Source organism: Papio anubis, chromosome 17, assembly GCF_008728515.1.
Source record: "Papio anubis isolate 15944 chromosome 17, Panubis1.0, whole genome shotgun sequence".
NCBI classification, from domain to species: Eukaryota; Metazoa; Chordata; class Mammalia; order Primates; family Cercopithecidae; genus Papio; species Papio anubis.
Window position 1 is genome coordinate 13,102,741 of NC_044992.1, and position 16,523 is coordinate 13,119,263.

General features: G+C 43.9%; 1 protein-coding gene across 1 annotated transcript in view; it reads right to left on the reverse strand.

The window, feature by feature from the left end:
• HS3ST3A1 (heparan sulfate-glucosamine 3-sulfotransferase 3A1) overlaps window positions 1-15,715 on the reverse strand; it is a 102,949-nt gene extending 87,234 nt beyond the window's left edge. Inside the window, exon 1 of the mRNA XM_003912371.5 lies at window positions 14,808-15,715. Within this exon, the coding sequence (XP_003912420.2) occupies window positions 14,808-15,406 (599 nt within the window). The 5' untranslated portion in view covers window positions 15,407-15,715. The remainder of the gene's footprint in view (window positions 1-14,807) is intronic.
• Window positions 15,716-16,523: the final 808 nt, after the last annotated feature.

Here is a 16,523-nt window from a genome sequence, read left to right on the forward strand (position 1 = left end):
AGGAAGGAAGGAGGAGGAAGGAAAGAAGGAAGGAAGGAAGGAAGGAGGAGGAAGGAAAGAAGGAAGGAAGGAAGGAAGGAAGGAAGGAAGGAAGGAAGGAGGAAGGAAGGAAGGAAAGAAGGAAGGATGGATGGATAAAAACGACACACATGGAAGGAAACGGGTATAGGAAATATAGAAAAGACTCTTTTCATCTCAGGAAGTTTTATTCACATGGATAACTAGTCAAAATCATCACAAAGCAAGTATGAGGATCCCATTGGGTGACTCAAGTCCAGGAAAGACAGGAAAGGTGGCAAAGATTACACAGATACACATTATATCCTGTGTCTTCTGACACAGGATTTACTCATTTACTCATTTCCATTTACTCATCACCCCAGGCCATGTGGCTTCTGTCACACCACAAAAGCCCACCTGGCCTCAAGGTCACCAATGACCTCTTAACTCACAAGGCAAACACTCAAACCTGTATTCATCCTTTCTGTAGAAGCTGATACCATGGACCTTGAAACCACCCTCCCTTCTCCATTACGAGCATTTATTGTGGAAATATAAAATAGAGCAAAATTTGAAAGAATTATACCATGAGCAACCATTTAGCCACCAATTACAATCTAAATACTCATTTTTCTGTGCCTTTTTTTTTTTTTTTTTGACATAGAGTCTTGCTCTATTGCCCAGGCTGGAGTGCAGTGGTGCAATCTCGGCTCACTGCAACCTCCGCCTCCTGGGTTCAAGCAATTCCCCTGCCTCAACCTCCCAAGTAGCTGAGACTATAGGAGCGGACTACCACGCTGGGCTAATTTTTTGTGTTTAGTAGAGACAGGGTTTCACCATGTTGACCAGGATGATCTTAATCTCCTGACCTCATGATCCACCTGCCTCGGCCTCCCAAAGTGCTGGGATTACAGGTGTGAGCCACCACACCCTGCCTCTGTGTTCTTTATCACAGTTACACTTACTAATAAGTATTCAACTACTCTCCCTTTCCTCCTCCTTTCCGCATTGCTAGTATTCCACACAACGTTACAAGACCTACTTCTGAAACGCCTACCAAATCTTTCCCTCACTTCCCATGCACACTGCACTGCTCTGCTCTAGTTCAAGCCTCTATCGTCTGTCCTCTAGATTCCTCAACAGCCACCTATCCCAGTGTGCATCCATATGCCACCGAGAATTAGATTTCCAAAGCAGAACGAGAGGAGGTCTGTGAAATCAGTCCTCCACTGAAAGCCTTCAGTGCCTCCCCTGCCTCTGTCTCCAGTGCCTTGAGTAGCTAGTAGAATAGCCATTGGCTTCATGAGTCTGCTGAGCTCTTGAAATGTAGTGAACCCAAATTGAAATCTGTTGCAAGTATAGAATGCATACTAGATTTTGAAGACAATATAAAAAACTGCAAGATTTCTTACTATTAATGTTTTATTTTGATTTCATATTGAAATTATAATATTTTAGATATATTGGCTTAAGTTAAAATATTATTAGTTAATTTCACCTCTTTAGTCTTACCTTTATAAGGTAGCTACTAGAAAGTTGAAATTACATATAAGTTTCTCATTACATTTCCATTGGACTGTGCTGTCCTTGAATAAAGTCCAAACTCCTTAAACATGCCACTTGATAATTGAGGCCGGGCGCAGTGGCTCACACCTCTAATCCCAGCACTTTGGGAGGCCGAGGTGGGCGGATCACGAGGTCAGGAGATTGAGATCATCCTGGCCAACATGGTGAAACCCGTCTCTACTAAAAATACAAAAATTAGCCGGGTGTGGTGGCGCACACCTGTAGTCCCAGCTACTGGGGAGGGTGAGGCAGGAGAATCGCTTGAACCCAAGAGGTGGATGCTGCAGTGAGCCAATATCGTGCCACCGCACTCCAATCTGATGACTGAGCGAGACCTCATCTCAAAAATAAAAAAAATAATAATTTTCAAAAATCTTTCCCAAACTTTGTTCCCAACTTGATGTCTCACTCCTCACCTGCACAGACAGATGGGTGAATGAAATGCTGTTTCAGTGCAGAAGTCAGGTGACAATCAAAGTGACCTCACTGTACCCCTACTACTCCTAAATGATTCATATGGTGCCCAGGCATCTAAAGAAAAAAGGCAAAAGAGAGAGCAGGGAATGATTTATAAACTAAACACACTCAAGTACAAAGTCAAGGAAGCATCAAAACAGATTATTAAGCTTGAAAAAAAAAAAACAGAGCTACCACTGCTTTGATTGGTGTTTATGTCTGTTTCAAAACAGAATATTTGTAGTTGAGCATATAATCACATTCTAGAAAATGTCATCCTCCCAAACAACTTTGTATGTTTCAAAAATACAGGTCACTGGCATGCAGTTCCAGAGTGCACGGCCTAATCCCATTCCCACACAGTCACAGGGAGCTCTGTTATTTCTGAATTGGATCTTGAATTGGTGTTTCATCACCTACCTTCGGCCTCCCTAACATTGCCATGAATATTAGCTGCGGGTGCTCACCTGAGAGTAAACCATAAGTAAAGGAAGCACATATGAGATACTTGAAGCCTCTGGCTTAGCCCAGAGGTCTGCAAACGACAGCCAGTGGTTTCATGGTTTGGGTCAGTAAAGTTTTATTGGAATATTGGAATACAGCCACACATATTCATTTACATATCATCTGTGGCTGCTTCCATGCTACACAAGCAGAATTGAGTGGTTGTGGTAAACACTGCACCACCCACAAAACCTAAAGTATTTAGTATCTGGCCCTTTCCAGAAAAAAGAAAAAAAAAAAATTGCTGACACCTGGCGTAAGGGGGCATTAAACTTTTTTTTTCATTAAACTCATAGTGATTCTGTTTGTGGTACAGTTCCAAGCCTTGGGCATATCGGGTTAAAAGGACTGAAGTTTAGAATCCATAGCATAGAATGTTCACACTTAGTTTCTCATTTTAGTCATTTTAGCACATTCATTTTAGTCTTTTCAAACATGACTTTCTTGTACACTAGTCAGTGTTTTCCAAACTTTTTTTCTATTGGGATGCACTATAACAAATACATTTTACACCCAACTCTTTCAGCACACTCGTATCTATATCAGTAAATATAAAAAACAGAACCAAGTTTGTCAAGACAACACTTGTCCTTCTTACCACATGGGATTCACTCTCTTATGTTACCTTAGTATAGTCCATTTTATAGGTAATTCCATTTTTAAAGAAGGATTGATTTTATCAGACATTCATGTCTCGTGATTCACAGTTTGGAAAACTCCCTGGTCCGCTCCAGCTGTGGACTGTCTAACTCTGACCTTCACCGCACGTCACAGGCTGTAAACTAGCAGCCATTCACTTCAGTTGAGATTGATTCGCTTCATCCACACAGACGTTTGTTTGGTTTTCGTGTGGGTTTTGGTTTTTAATATGTAAATCCTTTTACACTATGTTTTTAAAAAGTCGATACTCCAAGTTTCTTTGAAAAGTCAGAGGACAAATCTCTAGGAGCCCTCCTTCCTACTTGGTAAGAATCTGTGGGAGCTGAGTAGTTTCTCCAAGGCCTGCTCCCCAATTTGCCACCCTTCGCCAACAGAGCAAATGCACCTGAAAATCCCAAGAATTTTCTTCACAAGCGTTAGCTCCCTATGACCTCTCCCCATATAAATATAAAACAGATCCAATCTGTTTTCTTTCCATCGTTAAACCCTAGCAGGGCATTCTAGTAGACCCTCTGGCTTTGGGGAAAGCCCTTATGAACAAATAATGTTGTAATCCAAAAGCCTCCTACACCAAGGCCTCATTAGAAAGAAAAAAGTGGCTTTTCTTTCTTAAAACAAGAAAAAATGAAAAAGCAAACACACAACATTTGACAAAAGAAACTACAAGAATAATTAGAGCTCACCAGAAAATTAAACACACATACACACGCACGCACACACATGCACACACAGGTGCAAGTTTTTGTTTACTTTGTGAAAAGCTTTGTTTGTGAAATGAAATCACTGCATTGCGACAGCATCTTTTCAAAACACAGAGTTAGGGCAAACATGGCTTCCGTTTAGAAAGGTGGCAAGGGGAGCAGTTAGCTCCGGCAATACAACTTTAGTTGCAGCTTAATCCGGTTCCCTTTTGTTAAATACCTGAACTTAATGAGAATCCGCAGAGATTTATGACCATAACAAACACATCATTTTTGACTTTGTCATTCAAACCAGCCTGGCAACTTTGATATTTCCTAGTGAAAGGAGAGATCTAATCCAAGTAAGAACTCTGAAAAAGGGGAAAGAAATTTTATTCCCGTAATTTGATTGATTACTTCCTACTCTGAACACTCAAGAGAGAAAAAAGCGAAAAAGCAAACTTTTTCCTGTCCATACTCAGATTTCTCCTGCTAATCTTTTACAAGCAGGCAACGGACATAAAACACAAATTACTTTCAAGGACCCCAAGACCAATCGCACTCGCCGTGTTCCCACACCTCTAAGTATCAAAATATTGTGGAAAACATCTGAGATGGAAAACAGAAATTTAAAGATGAATTGACCATTGATTCAATTCAATTCAATGCTTTAATGTAATAGCTCTGTGAGGAAAAAAAATAATGCTACGATTGGTTCCATTAAAAAAAATATTTTTATCTTTGTTGCAAATCCGCCAAAACCAAACTCACATATGTGGAGGTATGCAATTGTTCCCCAATTGCATTGAAGAATTATATCCTTGGACTTAGAAGCACTGAGTTTTCGTCTTTCAGCTTAACCTTGGGCAAAGCACTTCTGTTTCTTCCTATTCAGAAGACAACCTTTATTTTTCAGATACCTTCTACCTCCAACATCCTATCTGTTTATGATTCTATCTTATTGGAACTAAAGGAAGTTCAGATCAACAGTCATGTCTTATGTGACTAATGACCTGACCACTCCAGTAAAGGCTTGGTGCTAATAATGACCAGATGACAGGAAATCAATTAGACAAACATTATTAATAATAACAATAATGAAGATAGAATAGTACTTCGGATAACAACCAGGTTGTGCTCTCATTGGGGGTATTAACATATCTAAAGAATGTTTAAAAAGCATCAATCCAAAGATGAAAATACGGAAAAGTGAAGAAGACAGACCGGCAGAGTGGCTCAGCAAGGTTTCGGGAGAGCACTGGATTGGGGGATCCCTACGGTGCAAAAGGGACCTCAAGGTAGCTCGATGACACTAGCCACGGCACACAAGCCTCAGTTCTCCTTGCTCCAATTCCAGGAGCAGCAAGCATCCTTCCGATTCCATGTACTTTCTTTTTCTTTCCTTTTTATTTTATTTTTTTGTTTTTTGTTTTAATGAGATAGAGTCTCACTCTGTCACCCAGGCTGGAGTGCAGTGGTGCAATCTCGGCTCACTGCTACCTCCGCATCCCGGGCTCCACCATCCTCTTACCTCAGCCTCTGGAGTACCTGGGATTACAGGCATGGCCACAACACCTGGCTAATCTTTTGTATTTTTAGTAGAGACAGGGTTTCACCATGTTGTCCAGGCTGGTCTCGAACTCCTGACTTCAAGTGATCCGCCTGCCTCAGCCTCCCAAAGTGCTGAGTTTACAGGCATGAGCCACCGTGCCCAGCTCTGATTACATTTCTGACAACATATTGGCTTTCTCACACAGCAGTTTGGAAAGTGTTTTTGGTGGTTATTGTTATTTTGTAATAAATGGGGGAAAAAAATCAATTGAATGACACGAGATTTCTGATATGTTCAACGAGATAAGTTCTGTGATCAGACGACTTCTTTAGAGAAAAAGGGAGTAAAATTGACAAAAATAACTAAAAGTATTATTTAATAATAGTTATTCCATAATAGGCCAATTGACTAACAGAGATATTTAAATACTTTTAAAAATTCACTTTTACAACCATATTTTAATGGATTGCCCAAACTTCTTTGTTTTCTTTCTTTCTTTTTTTTTTTTTTTGAGACAAAGTCTCAATCTGTTGTATAGGCTGGAGTGCAGTGGTACAATCTCAGCTCACTGCAACCTCTGCCTCCTGGGCTTAAGCGATTCTTGTGCCTCGGCTTCCTGAGTAGCTGGGATTACAGGGCGCACACCACCACATACCCGGCTGATTTTTGTGTTTTCAGTAGAGATAGGATTTTGCCATGTTGGCCAGGCTGGTCTCGAACTCCTGCCCTCAAGTGATCTGCCTGCCTCGGTCTCCCAAAGTGCTGGGATTCCAGGCATGAGCCACCACACCTGGCCCTAATGTGCTGTCCGATTTTCTAACTAAAGGTCCAAGATCAGAACGTCCAAGTCACTCTACCACATGCAGCAGCCTTTCAGTCCCCTGCACCTTTAAGACACTGGTGGCTTGCTATGTAGGCAGGAACTAGCTGTAGGCAGTTCTGCCAGAGACCATCACAGAGCCCATTCACCACAGTGGTGAGGCACTGGCATGCCGGAGGTGGGTGAACCTGGGTTTGGCAGCAGTTCTATAACGTACATAGTTCTACGACCTTGGACAAGTTATTTCATCTTTCTGAGCCTGTTTTCTGATCTATAAAATGTAGAAAATGATAGGACCTGCTTAAAAATAGGAGTCACATTAATAACATCAGACTACGAGCGACAGGCCATTCTGCATCATCCAGCACATAGCGTGGCCTCAACAAGTATAGTTAATATCACCTCACCTCTGAAAGGATAGATTTCATCAAAGGTACACTGTGGGGTCCAATTATTTTGCTATTTTTAAAAAAGGCTAAAACGCATGAAGAAAAGTGTATGGCCACTAAAATGGAAAAACGCCAAACAAGTAGAGAATGGTATTAAATCACAGAAATTATTTTTAACTACATAAGCATTTGCAGTCTATCCCTTGCACGAAAGCAGTTGATACAACAGATCCAATAAAGATAAGCGAATGAACGATTAGAAGAAAATACTGTTAGTTTCTTGGAGTCTCTTGATGGAGTGGGTGTTGCTTTGTTTTGCTTAGGGAAAAATGTAACATGGATAAAACTATTTTTACAGTTATTAAAAATATCAGAGGAAATGTTTTGAGGGAGATTTTCATGACTCAATTCAACCAGAAGCACAGATCAACATAACTGTGTGTTTAAAAACAGAAGCAGAAAACGACAGCACACCACCTAGACAGGAATTTTGAGTCTGATAACTCTGGGAGTCTGGCTGAGCAGTTCCAGTGGAAAAAACCCGCATGGTTAGAAGGTGCAATGAAATTGGTCCTCCAGAGCCCTGAAGGTTGCACTTTCTCTCTTCCTGCCTCTTCCTTGAATGTGTTAACTGTTCCAGGTCTGTTTTGCTCCTATGGAAAGTTTCATAACTCAAAGTGTCTACAACACAGGTTAAAACAAGTGAAGTAAGCAGATAAAATTCCTAAGCTGGCCTGGAAAATCTGGACCGTGTTGTCATCTTCGCCATAAGGTGCATCCACAGCTCTGGCCCTATCTATCTATTTACCCTATAACCAGCTTTCAACCACTGACACCTGTTCCTTTCTATGTTTGTAGCAAAAAAAAAAAAAAAAAAAAAAAAGTCATACGCCCAAGTCTGATTTTCCTTTGACCCTTATTTTAGTTTTTAGCTCTTTGTGCCCTCAGAGACCTGTCATTTACATCAGCGTTTTTGTTCTCTATGACAAAAAGCTTTGGGGAGACTTTCACACCTTCTTCACTTTACATTTGCCCGCTGCAGAAGACAGAAAGAAAGGAATACAAAACTGTCTCTGTGCTTGGTTCGGGAACAAGAGCGTAGGAGGGGAGCCGTGAGCCAATATGATTATGAAATCAGCTGAGGATAAGATCAGCATGTCTGGAAGCAACAGGTGCGGGCAGGGGAGGGGAAGCTGGCGGGCCCATCCTGGGGGCCCTTCCGAAGGAAAGGAAAGAAGAAACACGGAATAAAAGGGAATCGGCACAGACAGTATTTCAGCATGAGCCCTCATCCTTCAATGCCTGTTAGGCTTCTCCCGCCCTCTTTGCTGTTTACACCTTTGATTTTAGAATCATTTTAGATATTAAAACTGTGAAAAATAGTACAGAGAATTCGCATACCGCTTTCACCCAGATGATAATCTTAGGGGATATCGCAATCCTAGTACAGTACAATGATCAAAACCAAGAAATTGACCTGAATAATAATGCTATTAACTAAACTGTACACATTATCCACATTTCCCCAGTTTTCCCATAAATGCCTTAGTTCGGACCCAGGATCCGACCAACGGCACCCTCGTGTTTACTCGTTAGTCATGACTCACCTTTGTCTTCCCCCATCTGAGACAGCTTAGCTTAGTGGTCTTGCGTTGTTTTGCATGATCCTGACACTTTTGAAGAGTACTGGTCAAGGATTTTGTAAAATATCCCTCAGTTAGTGTTTGTCTAATGTTTTCTCATGGCTATACTGGGGTTATGGATTTGGGGGAAGATTACCGCACAGGTGAAGTGCCATCCTATTGTATTATATCAGGGATCATGATCTCAACACAACAAGGGAATGCTAACCCTGGTTACTTGGTTAAGGTGGTGTCTGTCAGTTTCTCCACTCAATCTGTCCTATTTGTCCCTTTCATCCTGCCCATCCCAGCCTGCTCTCCCAGGCCCTGGACTGCGGGCGCAGAAACGCCTGTCCTGTCGCAACTCTCGAAGCGCTTTCCTGTGAAGCTGTTCTGTGTGTGATGGGCAGGATTCTCAACGGGGCACCTCAAGCGCCTTAAGAGTTAAACAGGCTTCTGTTTAGAATCACAGAACCCTCCTCCAGAGCCTGTACCACACAGGGGAAGGAACAGGCCTGCATTACTGATGTTGAAATAAAATCATCTGGAAGTATTTTCATTTGAAGCTGGCTTTCAGACACAGAGGCAAAACACACTAACAAAAGTAATCTGGGGCATATGGTATTCCTTTCAGTCATAGGCATTTTTAATATAAATCCCCTAACCATTTATATCTTGGTTTTCAGTTTATTGTGAAGCCAAATCTCTTTATTTCTCTCCAAAGAATCAACTCCCTGCCTAAATGAAGTGACTTATCCTTGCCTGGAAAAAGGCAAAGTGCAGTTCATCTGTGCTAGGCACATCATCTTGCTATAAGTCCTACCTAAACACAAGTTTTTGATATTGCTGTAGTTTCTTTTTTAAAGTGGGACCGCAAATATGCTCTATCATGATGAGATTTTTCCACGTCCTCCCTTTAGGTGTTGCTTGCTGACTCCTCCTCCCACTAGGCGGCGCTACACATCACATTCAAAGCGGGCTGATGGAGTCGGTAGTCTGTGTTGAAACCTTTGCAAGAATGTCTCTGGAATTCCTGATGGCAAATACTAAACTTCATTGTTTAATAAACACTTCCCCTGTCTCTTTTCACATTTCTTGTCATCAGACAACTGAAACAGGCCAGTTCTGAATTTCCGTAATGCCGTCGGGCAATCTTAGGATAAATGTAAGTTTTTAGGGACATGAAGAATCATGACCACATAGTAAGGCAAAAATTCAAGAGTGGCATCACTGAAGGCAAGAAACTGGGGAAAGGCTTCCATTCACTAACTCAGCATTGCCTGGCATATGATCTCAATAGTGCCCCCAAATTCTTCCCTACTCAGGATGTCCAATATTGCTCAGAAGTTCCCCAACTACTTAATAACTTCCCTCTCATAAATTCGATTTCCCAATTTTGGCTTCACAACAGCTTATTTGTTCACTATATAAATATCCCCCATAGAGATTTTTAAACTGTATCAAATTAGCAAAAGTTTTAAAGTGCTGACAAGCATTTTTAAGATATCCTTATAAAATGCAAAGATGAGGGAGTACAATTTCCTCTGATTACATATTAGAGGCACATATTTAATAAGAAACCTTATGTTCACAATTGCAACTCATCACTTAAGCAGAAACAAATTTTCTAAAAGCTTGGGGTTTAATATCATTAGGAAACCCATACCAAGAAACGATGCTCTTTTTCAGCCAACTTACTATCACTCGGTGGAGGAAGATTGCCCCCCAAGGAAAAGAGCTGAGAATATCAAGTTCCCGACTGGGCCCACCAATTTGACTGATGGTAATTGCAATTTGCAATTGTTCAACTGTGTCCCGGAGAGATATGAGGCCTTTTTTGTTGTTGTTGTTGTTGTTGTTCATATCAGGGAGTTTTGTTTGCCCTGCAACACTCTTCTCATGAAGTTAAGCATCTGGTCTATGTGAGGTTAGCCCCTGTTGTCATTAATTACACAGGCTTATTTCATTCCCATGACCCTGCCAAAATACAGATTTGGCACTTATTCTTTCCCGGCCAATCAACAGACTTATTTACAGGAGACAAATATTTTGGCCAGGGTGTTTTCTTTTTAAAGAGAGGGCAGGAGATTATAATGTAGTGGTGGATTTTCATAGAAGTCTATGAATTTCACATGAAGTATAGGAGCATATTGTAAATCTCATCCCTGTAAAGGAATATTCATTCACACACGGCATTCCAGTCCAAGCCCTACCAAGGGTTTTTGTTGTTGTTTAATGCCTGGGCTATGATCTCAATAGTGCTCCCAAACTGTTCCCTACTCAGGATGTCCAATATCGCTCAGAAGTTCCCCAACTACTTAGTAACTTTCCTATCATAAATTCCGTCATTGTCCCTGCCTTCTGGGTGTCTGCTCCTGCATGCACATGCATGTGTGAGGGCAAACACACACACACACACACACACACAGGAACTGGGCTGATCAACTTGCATTTCTGGTTGTCTACTGGGGATGAGCCCAGAGTTCAGACATTTAGCAAACTAGATGACAGCATTTTGGCTCCCCAACCTGTGAGTAGGTGGGGAACGTCCAGGTACTGAGAACTTCTGTAGACAAGTACTCTAGACTCAGAGTCCAAAGCAACATCTCACTCTCTTCCTAGCCCTCACCTAGTCCCAATGTTCTTTCCTCTGCCCTAAGGACAGAGTGCCCTTGGCCTTCAGTCCATATGACCTTGCATGGGTGGCCAGACTGCAGCTTCCTTGGCTCGGATTTCATTTCAAACTCTTCACACAGAAGGGGCTTGCACAGTACAGGAGGGTGGGAAACTGTACATGGAGGGACTTCGCAGCTGCTCCCAGCTGCTACGAAATGCCAATTTCTCCTCCTAGGAATCGAAAGGGCCTCTGCTCAGTCTGCCTCTCTAATGGACTTGAAAAACAGGGCCATGATCATTCGAGGCCAGAAAATTTCAAATTTTGGTGAAGTCGGGGGAGCACTAACTCCTAAACTCTGATCTGGACTATCTTTGATCTTCCCGTATCCTCTAGAATAAAATGATTCTAGCGGTATCCTTCTCTGCTGAAATTGTCCAGACTTGCTAAAGAAAAGAAATAGAAATATAAGAAATAGACATGCTAGTGTAAGAGACTGGATAATAAATATTGCCTATCTTGCACCAAAATAATAGACTGAAATGTTATTGAATCTAAACATTTACATACATACATACGTATGTGTATGTGTACACACGTACACACACATACACACATATTTAACTACTTTATTAATAGGTATCTTTTAGCTTGCGAGAAAAAAAAGGGCATACCTTTTAGTTGGTGCAGATGGAAACCAGCAGAAGGGAGCTTCCTTATTAAATTCTAAGCTCGTCTGCTTTTGAACTACAGTAGGGCTATTCAGTCCTGACTTCCAGCAAGTATCTCAATGTTTTGAAGTTAAGGAAACTTTTTCCTTTCCTTTATGAAGCCACCATACATACAAGAGAAATGGAGACTATTCATTGCAAAGGACAGCCTTCCCGTGACACGCAAGCCACAGACATTTGTTGTACTGATACCATGTCTGCTAAATTAAGTTTGAGGAATTTTTTTTTTTTTAAACTCCATCAGGGGTCGAGTTTCTCAGCATATAAAAATTTGCCTTTGTTGTATTTATTTTAGAGGAAGTCTATTAGGACATTTAAATTAGTAAGAATAACTTTCTTTCTAGAGATTTTGAATAATACATTTGTTTTCTTTGCCTTCACTACAAGTGTGTTCAAATGAAGGAAGTGTTTATTACTTCACTCTTGGAAAAAAACTTCATAAAGTATTTTATTTTCTTCCCAGTGAGAGTAATTGACTGAAAAAGTTCAGCAACAGGCATTTTTAACTCACAGACTCATTCTCCAAGAGACTTTCTTCAAACTTGCTAATAGCAACAGATTTGTCCCTTTGTGGGGACAGTAGGGGGCGCTGCCACCACAAACTATCATGGCTAGCTGAGTGATTTCACTGGCCAAAAAAAAGACTAGACATTTTAGGATTCTCCCACGTCAATGTACACCTAAAAATAATTATATAGGGTTTTCTCTTCCATAATTCACTGCTGGGTGCAAATATCTGGAATTTATTTCTGTTCATATGTGTGTGTCTGTGTTAGTGTGGTCATAAGCATGTGGTACAAATCCTGTATTGCAAAGTTTGGGTTGACTCATGCAGGTCTAACTGAATCCCCCTGTTCTAAACTATTAGCCAAATATAAGTAGCTAAAATGCACTTAATATTTAAGTGGCATTCTGGGTGGGAGATTCTTTTTTTTCATAGTTGAGCCTTCAGTCTTACTCACAAACATCCAACCCCAAGTTCAGAGCCAAGATGAAAGAGAACTTTGGGGAAATTTCATTAAATAATCACATAATCCAGGCTCCATAGGTTGGATTTTTTAAAAATAAGTTTCCTATGTAATTGAGTTAAACGTAAATTTATGCATCCAATAAAAAAACCACTGCAAATGGTAAAACAAAGACATTGCTCCAACACTTAGAAAATTAAATTCACCAAACCATGAAGTCTACTGTGCAGTTATTTTTGTAACCACCATAAATTGCTTTATAGAACTCTTCTGCTGGAGTAAACAATCCAAGGAGAGATTTACTTTATAGCATGCTTTCAGTTTCCAAAGGAAAGAGTGGCCTACAAGTTTATGACTCTTTTTTTCTTTTTCTTTCTTTCTTTTTTTTTTAAAAAAATACTTATGTTTCTAGTTACCTTGAAACCTTCCTCCCCTTACAGGAGCTCAGAAAGGTCCACGGAAAATAAGATCCAGGTCTGCAGATACACTGCGCCCTCAAATACTCATTTCTGGAATAAGAAGAAACAATCCTACTTTGTGGAAATAAAGTTTATATGGCAAAAGGAAAATAAAGGGTTTTAGTACTAAATATTTCACCATATTTAATAGCACCTCAGAGCCCAGCGTAGTGCTAGATGTTTTAGACAGTCAGCTTGAAATGTGTTCGCTTATAGCACGGTTCGAGGCCGAATTCAATAGCAAACTGCTATAGATAAGAGTTTTAGGGGTCTTTAATCACTTCTTTCTCGTGTCCTTGATGGAAAAAACAGAACTGCCTTTGTGCTAAAAAGAAGGACCTGTTGTTTTCAGATTCAACAGGTCATTTTTATAAGAACTTCCCAGAGGATACAACATAAATGACCAGAAACACAAGGGGATATTTTAAGTGGCTGATGATTTTAAATGATATATCATCTATATTAAGGGAATGTTGTTTGTTTTTTCTTTCCAACAAATGGAAAGTTACTGTTTTAAAAGTGTTTAATGTTCAAATTCTATTTTTAGGGCCAAATCTTTTCTCTATGAGTAGATTTACTGTAAATTCGGCTCCTGAAATCAATCTGAGAGTGTAATTGGCCCCTCAAGTAAATAAACTTGTCAAATCATATCCATTTCTGTGTTGGGGATGAATGGTTAATTTAATGGGCTTTTTGAAATGTACCTAAATTGTGCTGTAATTTTCGTAACATTGTTTCAGTTAAAATAACAAACGGAATGCATATTTTATGAACAAGATAAACTTTATAAAATGGAAAACTAGCAACATAATTTTTACTGGTACTTTGAAGAAAGAAAAAAAAAAGCCAATATATTATGGCAAACAAAATCCAGGCGACACTAGATTTATTAGTATCTGGCTGATTTTATTATTAACGGTGGTCTGAATTTGAAGAGACTGGCAAATTTAAGATTAAGATCTAAGCGAAACTTATTTCCTAAACTGTATTGGCAAAGCTGTGCCAAGGTCTTTTTCCCTCTTTTGTCTTCTTCTTCTTCTTTTAATTGGCTACCTTATCTGTAAAGAGGATTGTTTGAAGATCTTTGGAAAAGTTTCTGTCAGTCAAGAGACAAAAGTTACTTTTCCCTACAAATATCAAAAGCCCTTCACAAAACTCACTCCTTGCCCTCAAACAAAAGTTACTGCCAAGCGTCCTTTAAAATACAGTGCCTGGTTGCTTTCTGTTGCTCAGACAGGCATATATTTTCCAAACTACCCAGATTCTCTGGTTCTTGACACTTTTACTAAGTCTCTATATTACTTCCCACCTAGGACAACTATCTGGCAAAAGGTCAAGGTAAATAAATACCTGATGGTAAAGAGTATGTTAACCACAGAGAACTGCCCGAAAGATAAAGAATGAAAACGGGCTTCCTTGGGAAGGGGAAGGAAATCTATTAATTGTTGAACAGGTTTCTAATTTAGAAGAGACTTTTTTTTTTTCTGTTAGTTAAATACATGAATACTTTTGCAGAGCAGGAGAAAGAGACCAGACTAGCTATTTGTTGGCGAGGGATCCCCAAGGACGAAAATCATGAAGGCCAGAATTTCCCTCCCACTGTCTCCCTCAACATCCACTTCCCAGGAAGGAGAAGGCGGAGAGGAAAGAAAGAACCTTGATGACCCTTCGCCTTCTGCCAGAAGTGGGCAGGAGGGCGAACCGGGGGTCACCGAGGGCTCTCCCACGTCTTTCCCATCCCAGGACCCCCGGATCCTTCAGCCCCCGCCCGGGCTCGCCCCGCTCACCGGTACCAGGCGAGGCCCTTCTCGTAGCTGCGGTCGAAGAAGTGGGGCTCGGCGCCCACGGCGCGCACGTCGGGGTGCACGCGCAGGAACTCCAGCAGCGCCCGCGTGCCGCCCTTCTTCACGCCGATGATGATGGCCTGCGGCAGCTGCTTGCTGCCTTCGTCCAGGAGCAGCGCCAGGGTCCCCTGCGGGGCTTCGGCCACGCTGCTTCCGGCCCCGGAGCCGCCGGGACCCCCGGCCAGGCCAGGCGACTCCTCTTCCCAGGCCGCCTCCTCGCCGTTGTCGCGCGGCGCGGGCGGCCGGCGCCTCCGCCACTGCTGCAGTTGCAGGAGGCGCTTTCTCTGTGCCGCCGCCGGCCACACCGCCAGCTCCCGCGGGCCTCCGGCCAGGACGCCGCGACCAGGGGCCCCCGCCTCCTCGCCGCCGCCGGACAGCCCCACGACGGGTCCGGACAGGGTCTGGCAGCGCTCGGCCAGGCAGTAGAAGACGTAAAGGGACGTGAGCAGGGAGCAGAGCATCAGCAAGAACTTCCGGAAGATGCTGCGGGACAGCGGCTCCGCAGAGGTGGGGAGGGCGCCGGCCGGGCCCAGAGGGGCCATCCTAGCCGGAGGCGACGTCGGGCAACGCGCGGGCCATGCTAGGCCGGGACCCCGACAGGTGCCAGAGCATCCCCCCGGCGTGCCTGCGCGCTGGACGGAGGCCACATCGCCGTGCGCCCCTGCGGCCGTGCGAACAGTCCCGGGAGGCAGCGGCCGGGGCTCCGCGGGGAGACGGAGCCCCCGGGGGCCTCACGCAGGATCCCTGCCTCCAGTCGAGGGGGCGGGAAGGGGAACTCGGGTCCGTGCTTAAGAAACCATCGTCTTAGACTCGCCCAAGTCCTGAGCTTGGGGCAGCCCTCGGCCACCCGGTTCCCCCCAAGAGTCGCCGGAATCGGGGTCTTGGCAGCAGTGGCGAAGGCGTGCGTCTCAGCCCCGGCCCCGAGCGGCCTCTCGGGGCGGATGTCTGCTCAGCGATCCTGCATCCCTGGCTCGGTACCGGTGAGGGCACGCGCGGCTGCGGCGCCTCTGCGCTCCGTGCGCTCCAGACAGAAGCGAGCGAGAGTGCCCTCCAGCCCGGGCTTCCTCTGGTCCCCTTGCCCGCCTGGGCGCGTTCTCTCCGCCCGGGTTCAGGTTCTCCTGGCCAAGGAGCGAGGTCCGCCCGAGTCCCTCTGCCAGAGCGGGAGACAGGAGGCCCTTGCCGAGCCGTCCACCCCTCTCCGTGCGCGCCGGGTTGCTCCAAACTGCTCTTGTACCCCACCAGTGAGCCGCTTGGCGGGGCTGGGCTGCGCGGGACCTGTCAGCGGCCCCCGCCACTGTGCTCGCAGGCACTCACCGGCTGCCTCCCGGGCCGCCGCCGCCGCCGCCACACGTGGGACGCCGAGGGCAGCAAACTTGCTGGTGACGTCAACGGCCCGGGCCGGACCAGCCCCAGGACGAGCGCAGCGGGGCGCGGACCCGCGGCCGGGCGGGGCCAGACGGGCGGGGTAGGATGGAGAAAAGGTGGCGCGGGCTCCGCAGCGGCCGCCCAATGGCACTGGAGAGGGCGGGGGTGGCAGGGGCGACGCCCCTTCCCCAGTGTCCCCCATTCCTCCCGGCGGCTTCGCCCCCTTCCAGTGGATCCGGAGTCTGCGGCTGCTTCGGGGTTGCCTGAGTGACAGCTAAGGCCGGCCGGATCCCT